Genomic DNA, 22,329 nt, shown 5'->3' with positions numbered 1-22,329 from the left:
AACCAACAACAACATCTACAACAACAAAAAAAAGCTGCATTTCCGCAATGTGAGGCCTCAGCCTAAAGGGGCTTTCTTGGACTTTTCTACCAAAGGTCAATCCTTACAATAGGTAATCAGTATCAGATCGGTGGGGGTTCCCACCCCAGGTACCCCATTGATCAATTGTTTCAAGGGATTTCAGCCATTTTACACTATACCGGGCACAGTGCTGTAGCTAACATGGTGGCTCCATATGGTATGGATGTGATAAACCCAGTCCTAAGGAACCGAATGAAGGATCACATGACAAACAGACATGGCAATGGTCACTGAAATTAGGCCACTTTAATCAGGTAACTAGTACCAGTGGTCAAATCCCCACTAAATTGATATTGGCGACCTTTGTTAAGTTTTCCAGAAAGCAACAAGGAACCCAGGTAAAGAAGAAGACGTTCATGATCCATCATAAATGGGTACTCGTCCATATTTGTGACAGCATGGGTTTGGTGAGATATCTTCAGCAGGGAGTGGGCATCTTGTTCAAACTGAAGGATTCATGGATGGTCCAAACTACAGGGAGATACTGCTTAATATTAGATAGTCATCAACTAAATTGGTGGTCGTCTACTTTGTATGGGCACCATAGCACAATCCAGATAAGAGGTTGTTAGAGATAAAACGTCACTCAAGTCTATGGCCCTATGATGAGGATCTTAAGAAAGCATTGCGTGTGGCTTGGTGTTGGCCTGGATCATTTGGAAAGTAAACCTGATGACTTTACACCCTGTACTAATGGCCTTATCACCATTACACAACCCGGCCCTGATATCAGCATGTCACAATCTATCCATCCTATAAGAAGTCATCAAAGTCTTGTGAAGTCAGTAAGGAACAAATAAGATGAGTTATAGATAAACCTTTGACACAATAAGACTTTCCAATAGTCTTGGATATCTGTAAGTCTATACTAAGTTATCTATTAAGAAAATGTTGATGTATCTTTCATCTTCCGATAATTCGAGGATCATGAGATATCAACAGCCATTACTGAAGACATCCTGAAAACCACCATGAAAAACACTAATATGTGGGCTGCGGAAGATTCCAAATCCTTCCTTATGAGGGTTGTCTCTTTCAGATGTGAGTTTTCAAACTATGTCAGGAGAAGAAGCAGAAAAATCTATTGACATGGGGAAAAGTAAAGGAGAGACAAAGTGAAGTGTGATAACAGAGCAGTAGAGATGAGCGAACACTGTTCGGATCAGCCGTTCCGAACAGCACGCTCTCATAGAAATGAATGGAAGCACCTGGCACGGCGACCGGCTGCCGGCAAAGTGTACGTGCCAGGTGCTTCCATTCATTTCTATGAGAGCGTGCTGTTCGGAACGGCTGATCCGAACAGTGTTCGCTCATCTCTACAGAGCAGAACATCATACATGGAAATGTAAAGTGTAAAGTAGATCATAAAAGAAAAGACGTAACAGGTTAAAGCAAAAGAAAAAATGTACTTCTCGATCTTCCATCTGCTGATCCCGAACCCATCGCATATGGCTATTGGATGATTGTTTCACTAACCTATCTATCTGCAGGGCTGGGGTGATATGCTAGTTCTGGTGACAGTAACCTATCTATCTGCAGTATTGGGGTGATATACTGGTTCTGGTGACTATAACCTATCTATCTGCAGGGCTGGGGTGATATGCTGGTTCTGGTGACAGTAACCTATCTATCTGCAGGGCTGGGGTGATATGCTGGTTCTGATGACAGTAACCTATCAATCTGCAGGTCTGGGGTGATATGCTGGGTCTGGTGACAGTAACCTATCTATCTGCAGGGCTGGGGGATATACTGGTTCTGGTGATGCTAACCTATCTATCTGCAGGGCTGGGGTGATATGCTGGGGTCTGGTGACACTAACCTATCTATCTGCAGGGCTGGGGTGATATGCTGGATCTGGTGACAGTAACCTATCTATCTGCAGGGCTGGGGTGATATGCTGGTTCTGGTGACACTAACCTATCTATCTGCAGGGCTGGGGTGTATGCCGGTTCTGGTGACAGTGACCTATCTATCTGCAGGGCTGGGGTGATACTCTGGTTCTGGTGACAGTAACCTATCTATCTGCAGGGCTGGGGTGATATGCTGGTTCTGGTGACAGTAACCTATCTATCTGTAGGGCTGGATGATATGCTGGTTCTGGTGACAGTAACCTATCAATCTGCAGGGCTGGGGTGATATGCTGGTTCTGGTGATACTAACCTATCTATCTGCAGGGCTGGGGTGATATGCTGGTTCTGGTGATAGTAACCTATCTATCTGCAGGGCTGGGGTGATATGCTGGTTCTGGTGACACTAACCTATCTATCTGCAGGGCTGGGGTGATATGCTGGTTCTGGTGACAGTAACCTATCTATCTTCAGGGCTGGGGTGATACTCTGGTTCTGGTGACAGTAACCTATCTATCTGCAGGGCTGGATGATATGCTGGTTCTGGTGACAGTAACCTATCTATCTGCAGGGCTGGATGATATGCTGGTTCTGGTGACAGTAACCTATCAATCTGCAGGGCTGGGGTGATATGCTGGGTCTGGTGACAGTAACCTATCTATCTGCAGGGCTGGGGTGATATGCTAGTTCTGGTGACAGTAACCTATCTATCTGCAGTATTGGGCTGATATACCGGTTCTGGTGACTATAACCTATCTATCTGCAGGGCTGGGGTGATATGCTGGTTCTGGTGACAGTAACCTATCTATCTGCAGGGCTGGGGTGATATGCTGGTTCTGATGACAGTAACCTATCAATCTGCAGGTCTGGGGTGATATGCTGGGTCTGGTGACAGTAACCTATCTATCTGCAGGGCTGGGGGATATACTGGTTCTGGTGATGCTAACCTATCTATCTGCAGGGCTGGGGTGATATGCTGGGGTCTGGTGACACTAACCTATCTATCTGCAGGGCTGGGGTGATATGCCGGATCTGGTGACAGTAACCTATGTATCTGCAGGGCTGGGGGTGATATTCTGGTTCTGGTGACACTAACCTATCTATCTGCAGGGCTGGGGTGATATGCTGGTTCTGGTGACACTAACCTATCTATCTGCAGGGCTGGGGTGATATGCTGGTTCTGGTGACAGTAACCTATCTATCTGCAGGGCTGGGGTGATACTCTGGTTCTGGTGACAGTAACCTATCTATCTGCAGGGCTGGGGTGATATGCTGGTTCTGGTGACAGTAACCTATCTATCTGTAGGGCTGGATGATATGCTGGTTCTGGTGACAGTAACCTATCAATCTGCAGGGCTGGGGTGATATGCTGGTTCTGGTGATAGTAACCTATCTATCTGCAGGGCTGGGGTGATATGCTGGTTCTGGTGACACTAACCTATCTATCTGCAGGGCTGGGGTGATATGCTGGTTCTGGTGACAGTAACCTATCTATCTTCAGGGCTGGGGTGATACTCTGGTTCTGGTGACAGTAACCTATCTATCTGCAGGGCTGGATGATATGCTGGTTCTGGTGACAGTAACCTATCTATCTGCAGGGCTGGGTGATATGCTGGGGTCTGGTGGCACTAACCTATCTATCTGCAGGGCTGGGGAGATATGCTGGTTCTGGTGACAGTAACCTATCTATCTTCAGGGCTGGGGTGATATGCTGGGTCTGGTGGCACTAACCTATCTATCTGCAGGGCTGGGGAGATATGCTGGTTCTGGTGACAGTAACCTATCTATCTTCAGGGCTGGGGTGATATGCTGGGTCTGGTGACACTAACCTATCTATCTGCAGGGCTGGGTGATATGCTGGGGTCTGGTGACACTAACCTATCTATCTGCAGGGCTGGGGGGATATACTGGTTCTGGTGATGCTAACCTATCTATCTGCAGGGCTGGATGATATGCTGGTTCTGGTGACAGTAACCTATCTATCTGCAGGGCTGGGGTGATATGCTGGTTCTGATGACAGTAACCTATCAATCTGCAGGTCTGGGGTGATATGCTGGGTCTGGTGACAGTAACCTATCTATCTGCAGGGCTGGGGGATATACTGGTTCTGGTGATGCTAACCTATCTATCTGCAGGGCTGGGGTGATATGCTGGGGTCTGGTGACACTAACCTATCTATCTGCAGGGCTGGGGTGATATGCTGGATCTGGTGACAGTAACCTATCTATCTGCAGGGCTGGGGTGATATTCTGGTTCTGGTGACACTAACCTATCTATCTGCAGGGCTGGGGTGATATGCTGGTTCTGGTGACACTAACCTATCTATCTGCAGGGCTGGGGTGTATGCTGGTTCTGGTGACAGTAACCTATCTATCTGCAGGGCTGGGGTGATACTCTGGTTCTGGTGACAGTAACCTATCTATCTGCAGGGCTGGGGAGATATGCTGGTTCTGGTGACACTAACCTATCTATCTGCAGGGCTGGGGGGATATACTGGTTCTGGTGATGCTAACCTATCTATCTGCAGGGCTGGATGATATGCTGGTTCTGGTGACAGTAACCTATCTATCTGCAGGGCTGGGGTGATATGCTGGTTCTGATGACAGTAACCTATCAATCTGCAGGTCTGGGGTGATATGCTGGGTCTGGTGACAGTAACCTATCTATCTGCAGGGCTGGGGGATATACTGGTTCTGGTGATGCTAACCTATCTATCTGCAGGGCTGGGGTGATATGCTGGGGTCTGGTGACACTAACCTATCTATCTGCAGGGCTGGGGTGATATGCTGGATCTGGTGACAGTAACCTATCTATCTGCAGGGCTGGGGTGATATTCTGGTTCTGGTGACACTAACCTATCTATCTGCAGGGCTGGGGTGATATGCTGGTTCTGGTGACACTAACCTATCTATCTGCAGGGCTGGGGTGTATGCTGGTTCTGGTGACAGTAACCTATCTATCTGCAGGGCTGGGGTGATACTCTGGTTCTGGTGACAGTAACCTATCTATCTGCAGGGCTGGGGTGATATGCTGGTTCTGGTGACAGTAACCTATCTATCTGTAGGGCTGGATGATATGCTGGTTCTGGTGACAGTAACCTATCAATCTGCAAGGCTGGGGCGATATGCTGGTTCTGGTGATAGTAACCTATCTATCTGCAGGGCTGGGGTGATATGCTGGTTCTGGTGACACTAACCTATCTATCTGCAGGGCTGGGGTGATATGCTGGTTCTGGTGACAGTAACCTATCTATCTTCAGGGCTGGGGTGATACTCTGGTTCTGGTGACAGTAACCTATCTATCTGCAGGGCTGGATGATATGCTGGTTCTGGTGACAGTAACCTATCTATCTGCAGGGCTGGATGATATGCTGGTTCTGGTGACAGTAACCTATCAATCTGCAGGGCTGGGGTGATATGCTGGGTCTGGTGACACTAACCTATCTATCTGCAGGGCTGGGTGATATGCTGGGGTCTGGTGACACTAACCTATCTATCTGCAGGGCTGGGGGGATATACTGGTTCTGGTGATGCTAACCTATCTATCTGCAGGGCTGGGGTGATATTCTGGTTCTGGTGACACTAACCTATCTATCTGCAGGGCTGGGGTGATATGCTGGTTCTGGTGACAGTAACCTATCTATCTGCAGGGCTGGGGTGATATGCTGGTTCTGGTGACACTAACCTATCTATCTGCAGGGCTGGAGTGATATGCTGGTTCTGGTGACACTAACCTATCTATCTGCAGGACTGGGGTGATATGCTGGTTCTGGTGACAGTAACCTATCTATCTGCAGGGCTGGGGTGATATGTTGGTTCTGGTGACACTAACCTATCTATCTGCAGGGCTGGGGTGATATGCTGGTTCTGGTGGCACTAACCTATCTATCTGCAGGGCTGGGGAGATATGCTGGTTCTTGTGACAGTAACCTATCTATCTTCAGGGCTGGGGTGATACTCTGGTTCTGGTGACAGTAACCTATCTATCTGCAGGGCTGGATGATATGCTGGTTCTGGTGACAGTAACCTATCTATCTGCAGGGCTGGATGATATGCTGGTTCTGGTGACAGTAACCTATCAATCTGCAGGGCTGGGGTGATATGCTGGGTCTGGTGACAGTAACCTATCTATCTGCAGGGCTGGGGTGATATGCTAGTTCTGGTGACAGTAACCTATCTATCTGCAGTATTGGGGTGATATGCTGGTTCTGGTGACAGTAACCTATCTATCTGCAGGGCTGGGGTGATATGCTGGTTCTGATGACAGTAACCTATCTGCAGGTCTGGGGTGATATGCTGGGTCTGGTGACAGTAACCTATCTATCTGCAGGGCTGGGGGATATACTGGTTCTGGTGATGCTAACCTATCTATCTGCAGGGCTGGGGTGATATGCTGGGGTCTGGTGACACTAACCTATCTATCTGCAGGGCTGGGGTGATATGCTGGATCTGGTGACAGTAACCTATCTATCTGCAGGGCTGGGGTGATATTCTGGTTCTGGTGACACTAACCTATCTATCTGCAGGGCTGGGGTGATATGCTGGTTCTGGTGACACTAACCTATCTATCTGCAGGGCTGGGGTGTATGCTGGTTCTGGTGACAGTAACCTATCTATCTGCAGGGCTGGGGTGATACTCTGGTTCTGGTGACAGTAACCTATCTATCTGCAGGGCTGGGGTGATATGCTGGTTCTGGTGACAGTAACCTATCTATCTGTAGGGCTGGATGATATGCTGGTTCTGGTGACAGTAACCTATCAATCTGCAGGGCTGGGGTGATATGCTGGTTCTGGTGATAGTAACCTATCTATCTGCAGGGCTGGGGTGATATGCTGGTTCTGGTGACACTAACCTATCTATCTGCAGGGCTGGGGTGATATGCTGGTTCTGGTGACAGTAACCTATCTATCTTCAGGGCTGGGGTGATACTCTGGTTCTGGTGACAGTAACCTATCTATCTGCAGGGCTGGATGATATGCTGGTTCTGGTGACAGTAACCTATCAATCTGCAGGGCTGGGGTGATATGCTGGGTCTGGTGACACTAACCTATCTATCTGCAGGGCTGGGTGATATGCTGGGGTCTGGTGACACTAACCTATCTATCTGCAGGGCTGGGGAGATATGCTGGTTCTGGTGACACTAACCTATCTATCTGCAGGGCTGGGGGGATATACTGGTTCTGGTGATGCTAACCTATCTATCTGCAGGGCTGGGGTGATATTCTGGTTCTGGTGACACTAACCTATCTATCTGCAGGGCTGGGGTGATATGCTGGTTCTGGTGACACTAACCTATCTATCTGCAGGGCTGGGGTGATATGCTGGTTCTGGTGACACTAACCTATCTATCTGCAGGGCTGGGGTGATATGCTGGTTCTGGTGACACTAACCTATCTATCTGCAGGACTGGGGTGATATGCTGGTTCTGGTGACAGTAACCTATCTATCTGCAGGGCTGGGGTGATATGCTGGTTCTGGTGACACTAACCTATCTATCTGCAGGGCTGGGGTGATATGCTGGTTCTGGTGACAGTAACCTATCTATCTGCAGGGCTGGGGTGATATGCTGGTTCTGGTGACACTAACCTATCTTATTGATATATATTGTATATATTGACTTGCTCTTGGTCTTGCATGTTCATATTTGCTTTATATATAAGAAACATTCAAATAAGAAAGAGTAATTCTTGTCTCCACATTCTCTCCTAATCTTAGGCTACAAACTGCAAAATTGCTTACAAATAAAAGATAATCTAAAATAAAACAATTCCGGGTTGAATTTTCCTAATCCTGAAACCATTTCAAGGGTATGGTCAAGGCTGCGCACACTTTGGAAGTGACTATAAGTGTGTGCACATTGGCCATACGCAGAGGCCATGTCTCAGGTTCTGGTTATCTCTTCTATTTATTGTTCCCTGTAAATCAGTTGTAATTCAGATGAAATGTTAAATAAAAGGCAATACAGTACAAAGCCGATCATATCTAGAGTGATGTAAACAAGAAATACTGAGTCATAACGTGATCAAGGTCAGACAAGATAACTCTGTATCTGCTGATGTCAATAAAGAGAGATAGAAGAATGTAAGGTATTCTACTGATAGTTCATCTTCCTTAAAGTCTGTCTTCAGAACCAGCATATCACCCCAGCCCTGCAGATAGATAGGTTACTGTCACCAGTACCAGTATATCACCCCAGCCCTGCAGATAGATAGGTTACTGTCACCAGAACCAGCATATCACCCCAGCCCTGCAGATAGATAGGTTACTGTCACCAGAACCAGTATATCACCCCAGCCCTGCAGATAGATAGGTTACTGTCACCAGTACCAGTATATCACCCCAGCCCTGCAGATAGATAGGTTACTGTCACCAGACCCAGCATATCACCCCAGCCCTGCAGATAGATAGGTTAGTGTCACCAGTACCAGTATATCACCCCAGTACTGCAGATAGATAGGTTAGTGTCACCAGACCCAGCATATCACCCCAGCCCTGCAGATAGATAGGTTACTGTCACCAGAACCAGCATATCACCCCAGCACTGCAGATAGATAGGTTAGTGTCACCAGAACCAGCATATCACCCCAGCCCTGCAGATAGATAGGTTACTGTCACCAGAACCAGTATATCACCCCAGCCCTGCAGATAGATAGGTTACTGTCACCAGAACCAGCATATCACCCCAGCACTGCAGATAGATAGGTTACTGTCACCAGAGCCAGCATATCACCCCAGTCCTGCAGATAGATAGGTTAGTGTCACCAGAACCAGCATATCACCCCAGCCCTGCAGATAGATAGGTTACTGTCACCAGACCCAGCATATCACCCCAGTCCTGCAGATAGATAAGTTAGAGTCAGAAGACCCCAAAATATCACCCCAGCCCTGCAGATAGATAGGTTACTGTCACCAGATCCAGCATGTTACCAGAACAAATCATATCATCTAAAAATTCTGAGAGGGAATCTGAAGAACACCAGGGGGTGCAATAAGATGTATGTAACAGGAATATTCAATCATGGGTCAATTTTAAAGCATTTATGATCCTTGTGATAACACATACACATGTGTAGATAGATAGATAGATAGATAGATAGATTAAATAGATATAAGTTGCATAGACAGTACAACAAAATAATAGCATAGTTTAAATACTTTAAATAAGACTGTTTAGAAAGCTGATTCATTTTGGAACCCGGACCCATGTGCTTTCAACACCTACAGTCAGATTCAGCAGCAAAGCCAGTTATTTACAGGAGCTACACAGACTGTACGGCAAGAAAATAATAGTATTGTTTAAATACTTCAAATAAGATTATTTAGAAAGTTGTTTCATTTTGTATTTAGAGAGCGTTGGCGGTGTGCTTGGGATCATTGTCATGGTGAAAGACCCAGCCACATTTCATCTTCAATGCCCTTGATGATGGAAGGAGGTTTGCACTCAAAATCTCACGTCCTGGTCCCTTTGCAGAGAAACAGCCCCAGAACATGATGTTACCACCCCATGCTTCACAGTAGGTCTGGTGTTCTTTAGATGCAACTCAGCAGTTTTTCTCCTCCAAACATGACAAGTTGTGTTTCTTACCAAACAGTTCTGCTTTAGTTTCATCTGACCATATGACGTTCTCCCAATGCTCTTCTGGATCATCCAAATGCTCTCTAGCAAACACAGACGGGCCCGGACATGTACTGGCTTAAGCAGGGGGACACTTCTGGCACTGCAGGATCTGAGTCCCTGGCGGTGTAGTGTGTTACTGATGGTAGTGACACAGCTCTCTTGGTCCCAGCTCTCTGCAGGTCATTCACTAGGTCCCCCTGTGTGGTTCTGGGATTTTTGCTCACTGTTCTTGTGATCATTTTGACCCCATGGGGTGAGATCCTGTATGGAGCCCCAGATCAAGGGGGATTATCAGTGGTCTTGTATGTCTTCCATTTTTCTAATTATTGCTCTCACAGTTGATTTCTTCACACCAAGCTGCTTGCCTATTGCAGATTCAGTCTTCCCAGCCTGGTGCAGGGCTACAATTTTGTTTCTGGTGTCCTTCAACAGCTCATTGGTCTTCACCATAGTGGAGTTTGTAATGTGACTGTTTGGGGTTGTGGACAGGTGTCTTTTATACACAGGAGCAATTACTACAGGTAAGGAGTAGAAGACAGAGGAGCCTCTTACAGAAGAAGTTACAGGTCTGTGATTGTTTGTAGGTGACCAAATACTTATTTTCCACCAAAATTTGCAAATAAATTTTCAAATCAGACAACGTGATTTTCTGGATTTGTTTTCTCATTTTGCCCCTCATAGTTGAGGTCTACCTATGATGTCCATTACAGGCCGACCTCATCTTTGTAAGTGGGACAACTTGTACAATTGGTGGCTGACTAAATACTTTTTTCCCCACTGTATGAAATAATACCTCCAGTGATTTCAATATGACATTAGGGCCCCTTCACACGGAGTAAACGCGCGTGTATTTTGGCAAAATACACGTGTAAAAATACACGTATAAAAATCAGACTCCCATTGACTTCAATGGCATTTTCTTTTACACGTGTAAAAAAACACATCAAAATACACGTCAAAATACACGTCAAAATACACGTGTAAAATGTCATTGAAGTCAATGGGAGTCTTATTTTTACACGTGTTTTTTGCCAAAATACACGCGCATTTACTCCATGTGAAGGGGCCTTAGGACTTCTGCCTATGTGTTCTGCCACTCTAGGCACAGCTCATGTCATCTACTTGCAAATGCTACACATATATCTTCACCAACTGAGGTTTGCGAGACTTCACCTTTGGTCAACCTTTTTTGCATATCAATCCCCACTCAAAAAAATCAAAAAGGCTTTATTGGCACGTCCAAATAGATATTTGGCATTGCCAAAGCTAGTAAAGCGTGTGTGTGTGTGGGGTGGGTGATTTGGGGTATAACAGTCCGTGTGGTCTCATCTTCCTCTTAGTTGGTGACCGCTATATGGGGTGGGGGGTGGGTGATTTGGGGTATAACAGTCCGTGGAGTCTCAATTTCCTCTTAGTTGGTAACCGCTGTATGGGGTGTGTGTGTGTGGGGGGGGTGATTTGGGGTATAACAGTCCGTGAGGTCTCATCTTCCTCTTGTTTGGTGACAGCTGGACACGTATTGGGCAGCGATCTCCACAGTGGTCTCCTCCTCTCCCAGTAGGATGTAGAGTTTCCTCTTCTCATCTGCAGATGTGAAGTCTGGCATGTGGGCAGAGAGTCTTTGGCAGTAGACGGCCCTCACAGCTGAGTATTTGGTGCAGTGTAGCAGGAAGTGGGTCTCGTCTTCTAGGGCCCCTTGGTCGCAGTGCTGGCACAGTCTGTTCTCCCGTGGCTTTCTTGGAGTTATTTATTGCGCTTCTCCATTCCTCGATGTACCGCTCTTTGTCTCTCTCAATGACTCCTTTTATTTGAGCCTTGTTCAGGGCATGTTGGGGATTTTGGCTTGGCAGATGGCTGATGCTTGGTTGGGGGGTATCGGGTTTTCTCAGGGCTCTATGGCTAATCCAGGCTTGGTGGTGGTAAGAGCCAGGGCTGCTGCCCTGTATGTGTGTCTAGAAAGATAGCGCCCTCTTCTGCATGGTGAGCCATAGGGGGAGTCTGCCTAGCTCTGCCCTGCAGACCATGTTGGAGGTGTTGTGGTGGACATAGAGCAGGTATTTGCAGAACTCCAGGTGGAAGGTCTCTGTTGGGCTGGAATCCCACTTTGACTGGTCTGGGTAGGTGGCTGGGCCCCAAACCTCACTGCCATAGAGAAGGATCGGAGCGATGACTGCGTCAAATATCTTCAGCCAGACCCTCAGCGGTGGTTTGAGGTGGTACAGCCGTCTTCTGATGGCGTAGAACGTTCTGCAGGCTACACTCCTCATGTGTACTATTTCAATCTAGATAGATTTTTTTTTGGTGAGTGAGGAGGTTGCAGGCAGGAAAATAGGAATTCAAGTTGAATATTCCAAAAATTCTGGTCTCTACCAAACCCAAAATTTTTAGGGTTTGCCTCACACAAATTAAGCAAAATGGCGGCCAGCTGGTTGCAATTCTGAGGTCGGTTTTAGGAAGGGTTCACACGGTGTAACGTGCCGCGTGATGTGGCACGTGTATGCCGCGGGACCCTTTGCGGGCCGTACACGCTCCCATTGATTTCAATGGGAGCGGGGATCGTATGCGCCGCGCTAGTTTGCGGCCGTGATGTTGCGGCTGCAAAATCACGGCCGCAAACTAGCGCGGCGCATACGATCCCCGCTCCCATTGAAATCAATGGGAGCGTGTATGGCCCGCAAAGGCTCCCGCGGCGTACACGTGCCACATCACGCGGCACGTTACACCGTGTGAACTCTCCCTTAGAGCAGAGGGAAAGTGCATAAAAAATTTTTTAAAATCACCTTTCCCTTACTTTTCTGTTTCATTCTCTGGTGTCCCAGCTTCTTCTTGGGTTGTTACCCATCATCTTTGGCCTTCAGGTCACTTTTGAAGCCCAATCGCGTACGGGGAAGCATTACTGCCAACACCCCAGGACCCCTATCACAGGGCTCATCGGTGACCTGGAGACCAAAGAAGATGTCAGCCTGAGAAGAAGACTGGAACACAGTGGAGCCCAAGAAAGTTGAGTAAATATTTTTACTCACCTTCCCTGGTCTCCATTTATTATACTCTGGGGTTATAAGACACCTATTGGGCATAATAGACAATGTATATTTTATATATTTATATCGATATTAGGGCCGTTCACAAGGGCACAGAGGGGGCGGATTATGACGCGGAATCCACTTCATAATCTGCCCCCTCACAATGGTGGTCTGTGGAGACCGCCAGGCTTCTTTTTTCCGTTAGCGGCATGTTGCTGCTAGCGGAAAAAAGAAGGGAGCTGCCCTTTCTTCAGGCGGATTCCACGGCTCGTCAAGCCTCGGTGTCCACCTCGCGGCAGCAACCTCCAAAGTCGGCCCATTGATTTGAGCCTACTCCGGAGAGGGAAGCTGCGACTGTCGGAAGCCGCGACAGTTGTGGCAGTTGGATTTGTGGCTCCCTGCGTCACTCTTGGTGCCAAAATCCGCCCTTCTGCTCCCCGTGTGAACGGGGCCTTATTTAGTATATTTCTTCTATCTACAACTTTCCTCTGCTGTGCTCTTTCTGAGTTGCAATGTGATAAGGGGACTCGAAAACTGCCAGCTTGTTATTGATCCCTGTACATTGTAAAGATATTACTAGATAAGATATCTGGACAAACTTTGTTCTCAGACCTTATAAATATGTGACCACAATCATCCCTCACTCCCTTCATTAGTCTCTCTCAACTGTCACGAACATGTTGACTTTCTGTGCCGTGATCTCGGTATTTCTGGCCCTGGGGTCATCTGTTCCTTTACATCCCAGAAAGAAGGCGCCCCATAAACTCTTACTCATCTCTTTCGATGGATTCCGATGGAACTATGACCAAGATGTTGAAACCCCAAATCTGGATATCATGGCTACTGATGGGGTTAAAGCAAAGTACATGACTCCGGCGTTTATAACCATTACGAGTCCTTGTCACTTCACCCTCGTAACTGGTGAGTTATTCAGAATGAGTTTTTTGTTTAAATTTATTTGACCACTTCGGTACTGGACACATTTTTGGCTTTTTATTATATGCGGTTTCAACATTTTATTTTTTTTTTTAATTTGGAGTACTCAATTAATTTTCGTGTTGTTTTTGTGGTTAGGAATAGAGATTTATTTTTGTGTTATTTGTATTTTTGATTTTTTTTTTACAATTCTATTATATCTGTGAAAATGTAAACAAAATGGAGGTAAATGTGTCTTTGTTTTTGATATTACAATGTGTTACTAAATTTTTTTTAAAATATTTTTCCCTCTCTGTTTTGGTAGTGTTTATGTAGGTGTCGCATAGTGTTGCAAAGCCAGGGTTGATATTCAGTATTGCTTTCCCGTGGCTTTCATCCAAGCCAATTACTTTGTGTTCGTCAGCAACATGGAAATAAACACAAGATACAAAGTATCACATAAAGTGACTCACAACTAATTTACTTAGAATGGGGCAAGTGTGTAGTCACTATTATAGAGAGCCCGTCCGCTCTCCTGACTTGTCTACCTTAGTAAATAATAGTAATCTCCCTCATATATCAGTTTTGGAGCTTCTTTTCTTAGACCGTTGTGCTGTTCCTCTGATATTCCTCCAAAAAAAGGAAGAATAAATTAAGAATTGAGCCTTAGAAGTTGGGGGGGTGTCCCTGCACGCCCTTGTATTGACCAATCATATTGCCAGATTCAGACCGTGTAGGGACACACCCCTTTGTCAAAAAAGAAATTTCTAGAAGGAATAAGTAGAAGCTCAGCGACACTTTGACTTGGTAACGTTATGTCCTACTTTTCCAAGCCGTAAAATATACAGGTCCTATTCCTGTGCTATTTTGCAGCCCTCCTTCCATGGCTCCTATTCATTTCATGAAAGGGGCCGCGGAGGCACAGCTGGTGCATGGGCACCACATGGGTAATATCAGCATGTCATGGCAGCTTTAATTCGCGGCCAGCTGGAAGCACACGGTTGTCTGTAACCGGCCTTACCCTGTAGAATTCATCAGGTGTGTTGCACGTTGACAACCTATGTCAGTGAGACACACTCGGGACTGATTTAAGTTATAGAAGATCGATAGATTTGAGGCCAATCAAATGTAAAATTTGTGGTAACAATATATTTCCCCTATCTGCTGTTTACTACAGGAAGATACATCGAGAACCATGGCGTGATACACAACATGTACTTCAATACCTCCACATGGCGAAAAGAAAATTATCTCTCGACACAAGGCATCTCTTCCTGGTGGGATAATGGAACGCTTCCGATCTGGATTACAGCTCAGAGACAAGTAAGTCTTTCTTAAACTGGACCTCCAATTACAGAAAAGTAATTACAGGAGTGCTTTAGAGTGCTTGCCTTTGGCAAGCAAACAAGGTACCTATATACTAACACCACCCTGGTTAGCAGAGTCTACACTCTCCCAAGGTTTTCAGCACAGCCTGCCGCGAAGAAGGTTGGACTTTGCTGATCGGGATCCAGGTTGTATCTCAAAACTGATATCAGAAAATAGTGTAACATACATGAAATAACAAAAAACAGGATGAAGTTCTGTAGCTCACCGTATGCAGGACAGAATGTGAACTCAGGGTGCGCAGGCCACTCCGGACTCCTGGAGCTTAAAAGTCAAATTAAAATTCTTCAGTGTAACATACAACCTGGGTTATAACCAGAACATAGGCGTAGCAAAAATTATAGCATAAACATAAAAAGGTCAAGCCAGAGTGAAGTCCAGATCATAAATAAAGCCAAATCAACAAGAGATCGGATAACCAGAAGAGCAAGCCAAAATCAGTAACCAAGAATACAGCAGATAACCTGAGAACAAAGCCATATTACCATGTAATCACAGGTATCTGATAAGTCTCAGCCCCAGGTTTAACTACCAAGCCTCAGCTCAGGAATGGACAAAGAGGCAGAACTCAGATTGGCTCTAGGTTTGACTGACTGCAGACTAGGAATGGCGGGGCCCTGTGGCAAACTTTTGACATGAGGACCCCCCCAACCGACCCCCCTCCCCCGCATTCCTGCATGCTCTGTTATGCCCCATAGTGGCCCCTACACACAGTATTATCCCCCATAGTGGCCCCTGCACACAGTATTATGCCCCATAGTGGCCCCTGCACACAGTATTATGCCCAATAGTGGCCCCTACACACACTATTATGTCCCACTGTGGACACCCATGAACAATTATTATACTCTGGGGTCTTTTCAGACCCAAGAGTATAAGAATCAGAAACCAAGAGAGGATACAACATACAACATAAAAAACACTGTTACTTAACTATCCCTGGCTCCGCTGCACTCCTCGGTGGTGTCGGTCATCCTTAATGATGTCCTGGACATCACATGATCCAGGACGCAGCCTCAGTCATGTGACGTCAGGGATGTCGCAGAAGTAGGCCCGAAGCCTGCCCAGAGAGGTAAGCAACACTGGTTTTTTTAGTGTTCCCTTACCTCTCCAGGGCCCCTGATCATTATACTCGGCCCCTGCCAGGATCGGTAAGTAAATAGGGCCTGTTACCGAATGGGGTAACTCCAGCCGGTAACGGCCTATTAAGGCAAAAAAAAAAAACACAGCGGTAGTGGCTGTCGCCAGACCCCTTATGTCCCAGGCCCTGTGGCAGCTGCTACCCCGATAGTTACGCCCCTGCTGCAGACCCAACCTGAGTTTGACTAGTTAGCATAGCAACCTTAAAACAATAGCTGTGAACAGACTGCACTGAAAAGTATGATGGATTCAAGTGTAAATACAGATATTGAGATCCCTAACAGTCAATATAAGAAACTGCATAATATATCTTATTAAAGAAGAATGTTTATCAAGCTGTTTTCCTCCTCTACCTTTCATTCAGAGTCTTATCAGTAATAGATTCTGTCATCTGTATTCCGTCTCAGAAGTCTATGGAAAGAATAGAAGGGAGGAGAAGGATCCTGTTGGCTAGTAACTGATTTGTTGTCTCCCAGCAGCCTCCTACCTCTTCCCTTAGACTTCTATGTTAGAAAGTACTGCAAAGCAGAAAAAAGGAAAGCAACCTGATAAATGGAGAAAGAAGCATTTTACTTTAATAAGATGCATAAAAGCCTTTAATTTTCTGAGTCTTTCAGTTTTTCAAGTTTTTTCTACAACTGGAATGGATTTTCCATTGATATAATTAATGTTTTTTTTATCATGTCTACCATATTTTCTTTTGATTGATGTTACATTTGTCTTCTAACAGGGTTTAAAAACTGGATCGCTTTTCTTTCCTGGTGGCAACGCCACCTATGGAGACGAAACAGTGAACTTTAAAAAAGTGGAGAATAGACAACATGCATATGACAATGAAACGGAATGGGCAGAAAACGTGGAAACCGTAATGACTTGGTTCACCAAGGAAGATCTTGACTTTGTTGCGCTTTATTTTGGGGAACCCGATGGGGTAGGGCATAAATATGGACCAGAATCTCCGGAGCGGAAAGACATGGTCAGACAAGTAGATCGCATGGTTGGACACATAAGAAGTCGAGTAAAACATTATGGCTTGGAATCCAATCTCAATATTATAATCATTGCAGATCATGGGATGACCACAGTCAAAAAAGGTGACGACGAGATTGTCCTGAGAAACGTCCCAGGGTTCTCTTTTTCTGACCTTCAGTTTCACTTATTGGATTATGGGCCATCGGGACTTCTATTACCTAAAGAGGGAAACTTGGAAAAAGTATATCAGGCATTGAAAGGTTACCCTAACCTGAATGTCTACAAGAAAGAGGATGGTCCCGAGAGATTGCACTACTCCAAACATCCGAGAATCACACCCTTAGTACTGTACGGGGAGCCAGGATACGTCATACACAGTGTAGGTACCATTCTTTTACACTTACTTTTGGCATTCTTTAACCACTTGTTCAAATGTTATGCTTTCAGAAATAGAAGGGTTAATAGTTTATTTTATGACTATTTGGCGTGACCTTTGCCCTTTGGAGGTGGAGTCCTGGAAGTGATGATCCGGCCCCCACAGATATAGCCCTGATCTCAGCATCATCCAGTCTGTCTGGGGTGGCATGAAGACACAGACGGATTGGAGCAGGCCTACATCTACAGAACATCTGTGCTTAGTGCTCCAAGATGATGGCGGGAACAGTCTCCCTGTCCAGTTCTGTCTGTACCTAGAAGAAGGCAAAGGGCAAAGGTCACACCAAATATTGATGGGATTTACATTTCTCTTTTCCTCATTCATAAAGATAAACTATTAACCCTTCTATTTCCAAAAGCATTCTTACTGTGCAGAATTGTTCCCCACACATGCCCAAAATGTTTGCATAGTTTAACCCAAATGAATTCAAAGCTATAAGCCCTTTAAATGTTTATCTAAATTAGGGTCTAGTAGCCAAGTGGCCGATACCCCCATGGTTCCTCTGGGGCGGGATCTCCAGGGTTGTATGTCATGCAGTGTTACCGCCCACCGAGAATGGGGGTGTCCTGTCCCCTTCTCTGAATGGAGCACTTGTCTGGCAACACGTGTAGACTTCATTCATTTCAATGGGGATGCCAGAGATAGCCGAAGAACTAGAGCCCCCAGAAATAAATGCATCAGTGGTGTACTGTCTGAACACTGCTCTATTCCGAATGTGATCAGTGGGTTTCTCAGTATCTTCTGTGTCTTCTAACAACATCTCTTCCTTTTTCCCAGTATGCAAAGTTCCAATTTAATAAAGGAGAACACGGCTTTGATAATAATGTTATGGATATGCAGACCATATTTAGGGCTGTGGGTCCCTCATTCAAAAAGGACCTGATCGTGGACCCTTTTGAAAGTGTCCATGTCTATGCTCTGATGTGTGAGCTGCTGGGGATTACCCCGGAGAAGCATGACGGAGACCTCCATGTAACAAGGGACATGTTACTGACACATAACCAAGAGGAAGACAATAAAGGTTGGAATCCATAGATGTCAATTATATACAGGATCACTATATGATATACTATACTATGAATATATAGCAAATAAAATATGTCCTAAATTATTATTTATTATTAATATTTAGGCTTAAAGAGGACCTTTCCCCAGGCCCAACACTTTGCGTCCTTCAATAGCCGCCGCTCCACTGATTGAATTTTTTCTCTAGCCCTCATCATTCTCAAGCAATCGCTTCTGTTACTGTCAGCAAAATTATACTCTCTACTGTCAAGTGGGCGGTTCTTGGTGGGAGGAGCAACACAGGGGCTGCCCACCTAACAACAGATCTAATTGTGCTGAAACTAACAGAACCTAATAGTCGGGAGTGGTGGGGGCTAGAGAAAAAACTCTAAGGCTGCATTCACACAGAGTAACGCCAGGCGTCATTTGTGTGTAATTTGTGTGTCTTTTACGGCCGTCCTAAAACGTTTACATAGAGTTCTATAGGAAAAGACGGCCATAATTTACAGCCGTCATTTACGGCTGTCATTACAATGACGGCCGTAAATGACGGCCGTAAATGACGGGCGTCTTTTCCTATAGAACTCTATGTAAACGTTTTATGACAGCCGTAAAAGACACACAAATTACACACAAATGACGCCTGGCGTTACTCTGTGTGAATGCAGCCTAATAGTGTCAGAATTAGTGGAGTGGCGGCTATTGAAGGACGCAAAGTGTTGGAGTTGGCGAAGATGGTGAAAGGTCCTCTTTAACCCCTTCCTGCTTAGACATTTTTCATTTTCTCACATTTGATTTTTCCTCACCGCCTTCCAAAAAACAAAACTATTTCTTTTTCCATCACAGAGCTATGGAAGGGCTTATTTTTTGCAGGACAAGTTACACTTCATCATGGAGCATTTAATACGATGGGGTACTGGGAAGATGGAAAAAATCAGAATAGAGTGGGGTTAGAAAAAAAAAATTTTCACCATTTTCTTATGGGTTTTGTTATTACAGAATTTACTATGCAGCAAAACTAATGTTACCTACAGTATAATACTGTGCTTTAGTGTGATCATGGATATATCCAAATTTATATATTTTTTGATGTTTTAATAACTTTACAAAACTTAAACATTTTTAAAAAAATTACTAAAATTTAAAAAACCTTTCTTTGTATTATTTTGGGGATTGTCGGACAGTTTCTTTTTATTCAATTTTTTTGCGAGACAAAATGGAGAATAGATTGCAGTTTGGCATTTTGATCGACCCCAATCGATCTCATATTGATGACCTATTCTAAGGATGGGTCAACAATATATAAGTCCTGGAAAACTCCTTTAAAGGGATTCTACCATTAAAACCCTTTTTTTTCTTGTTATCACGTCGGAATAGCCTTAAGAAAGGCTATTCTTCTCCTACCTTTACAAATCCCTTTAACATGTTTTGGCTCTGCAAAAATGTTAATTATTTATATCTACAAAATTTTTTAACTTTTAATTGTTTACAAACCAAAATCTGGTCATATTGTAGGGAGACCTCTTTAATGCCCTATTATTTTCTTTCTTTCAGACTCTACACAAGATGTGATATTCCAGGCCACGATCGGACTTACTGCTGTAGTTGGACTTCTTTTTATCGTTTTTGTCATTACACTAATTGTAGTTGCTGTCAAAAGGCGAAGAAAAGCGATAGCGTAAAGTGTGAGGAGCCAAGAGGTTAAGTATAAAACACATAACTATATATTAGGGGGCTGTCTAAGGATGGCCGAACCTCTGAAGATTTGTTTTGTCTGGTTTTGGTCCAAACTTGTTTGGCTAGAATCAGACTTGAAATTCTTCAGACTTCCTTTGGGCCTCTTTGCGGTTTCCAGTGATCTATGTCTTCCTCCTCCAGGTGCGTTACGTCTCAGAAGAGCACCAGAGCCGGTGTCTGGCGTTCTTCTGTGACGTCATGTGGCCAGAGTCACTGTTGAGGCCTGAAATTGGGCCTCAGTCATTGGCATAACTTGAGAAGGTGCAGAGGATGCAGTCGTATCCAGGCCATGGAGCCTAAGGGGGCCCATAAGCTGTGTCTTCCCAATATGAAGAGACCAGTTCTATAAATGATACATTATAGTTGCGGGGCCTGGCACAGATTTTGCATTGGGGCCCAAGAATTCATGTTCATGGGCACTCCGAGCAGTATGACGACTTGTCACTGCTGAGGCCTGCCCCTGATGTCAAAGAAGAGTGCATCTGGTGCTCTTTCAAGGCGTCACGTACAGAGAGAAGGAAGACAGAGCTTGCCAGGTGCCGAGAGAACGCCCAAAAGAAGTGAGGGCCTTCTCTCTTGTGCCTCCAACCTATTATAATCTGGGGTTTGCAGAGTCCCCGTCCTCTTCCGGACTCCTGAATGGTGTTAGCATCCTCCAGGGAAACGCTGAATCCTGTGATTGTGTCTTAGCAGTCACATGGGGTCAGGATGATTAGCAGCACGTGTCATGCCATTGGTGCTTATCACATAAAGGTCAGTTACAGGCTTCAGTGGTTCCTCAGGGCCGCTGACCTCATTCAGGAGGCCATATCTGGGCTAAAAAGGACGGGAAGGTGCACCAGATGCTGCCATGAACCCCAGGAGAAGTGAGTATGACTGATAAATTTACTTACATACCCTTATTATACTCTGGGGTCTGAAGAGACTTGAATCTAGTAATGCTTTGTAGGTTACGAACCCCGAAAATTTCAGGTGCAGGTAAAACTAATTTTTTGAAAATTTATCATAAACTTGGCTCCCCATGAGTTCACTCATCCCTACTTATAAAATGAGTTTAGGTGTGCACATTCTTCATGCAAAAAAAATATTTAAAGGCATTAGGAAACAGCAGCACACCTGCCCACAGGTTGCGTGTAGTATTACAGCTCATTACCTTTCGTTATAATGGAAATCTGAACATAATCAAGAAATCTGCCATGACTAAGGACCCATCAGCAATAACACAAACAGCTAGTCAGAAGTACAGACTCTACTTACACTCATTGTAAGCTGCAGACTCCTCTCTGTGCAGTTGATAAGCATGGAAAGCTGTGTGGAAACATGCTTAGGCTATGAAGAAAGGACTGTCCTGTATTGCCATTATTGAGCCAGTTGGTTTCTAAAGACAGAACTTCCCTAGTAACAGGGACTGAACAGCAAATTAGCAAGAAGGGAGACACCTAGTTGCAAGAAAACAGCAACATTTTAGAAAATGTGCATTACATAAGTGAATAATAAGTGACCATGTGAGCTCTTTAGTTCGGTTTTAGATTGATTCTGATTAATTTACTGGAAAAAAAAATGTAAACCTCAATGTTTAACCTGTCATAACATTTTATCTTTCAGGGTATTGTCAGCTACTGAAACACTATCTGGAGCTTCAGGTAATCTTTAGATTAAAATCTAGTAGTGAAGCTCACCTAGGGTGCAGTGACACATACGCATCCTTCATTCTGTCAGCATTTCGGTCTGTTGTTCTGATCCGTCGTAAGATGGAACAAGCAAGGCCAATCCGAACATAGCCTGAGGATAATTCATGTTGTTTGTAACTTTATCATGCTGATGTTACTTCTTATCTTTTGCAGAATCTTCTGTTATTTTTGTATGAAGACCCTGGATGAGGAACATCAAACTTCTGCTGGGGATCGGTATTTGTAACTTCCGAGGTGACTTGTTTAATACATTTTTGTCACTTAAGAAGACAACGTTACCCGGACATATCACAAACTGGTAGACTTGCGGTGATAAACCTGGCATGATAACTCTTTCCCAAAAGCCTGATCCAGATAACGCTGCCTGACTTCACACCATCGAGAAAACATTTTACCGAGGAGTAAAAATATTCACCGTAATATGAACAGATTGTAAATTTGAGCACACAATGAAATAAATGCACGAAGCGTATCCATA

The 22,329-nt window shown here is 45.0% G+C and overlaps 1 protein-coding gene across 1 annotated transcript; it reads left to right on the top strand.

Annotated features, from left to right (window-relative positions):
- The first annotated feature begins 13,230 nt into the window (after positions 1–13,230).
- On the top strand, positions 13,231–22,329 carry ENPP7 (ectonucleotide pyrophosphatase/phosphodiesterase 7). Its single transcript, XM_075279413.1, has 7 exons — positions 13,231–13,490; positions 14,662–14,807; positions 16,741–17,361; positions 18,196–18,439; positions 19,978–20,123; positions 21,766–21,803; positions 22,005–22,329. The coding sequence occupies exons 1-5, from the start codon at positions 13,247–13,249 to the stop codon at positions 20,103–20,105; spliced, it is 1,383 nt and encodes a 460-aa protein (XP_075135514.1). The 5' UTR covers positions 13,231–13,246; the 3' UTR covers positions 20,106–20,123; positions 21,766–21,803; positions 22,005–22,329.

This window comes from Leptodactylus fuscus, chromosome 6 (genome assembly GCF_031893055.1).
Source record: "Leptodactylus fuscus isolate aLepFus1 chromosome 6, aLepFus1.hap2, whole genome shotgun sequence".
Lineage (NCBI taxonomy): Eukaryota > Metazoa > Chordata > Amphibia > Anura > Leptodactylidae > Leptodactylus > Leptodactylus fuscus.
The sequence above is the reverse complement of the archived record's forward strand: the minus strand, read 5'-3'. Positions and strand labels throughout refer to the sequence as shown.

Excerpts from the sequence above, each read along its gene's own strand:
- ENPP7 (XM_075279413.1), top strand. The coding sequence starts at position 13,247 with ATGTTGACTTTCTGTGCCGTGATCTCGGTATTTCTGGCCCTGGGGTCA. Across the intron at positions 13,491-14,661 it reads TCACTTCACCCTCGTAACTG|GAAGATACATCGAGAACCAT; the intron begins GTGAGTTATTCA and ends TGTTTACTACAG. Across the intron at positions 14,808-16,740 it reads GGATTACAGCTCAGAGACAA|GGTTTAAAAACTGGATCGCT; the intron begins GTAAGTCTTTCT and ends GTCTTCTAACAG.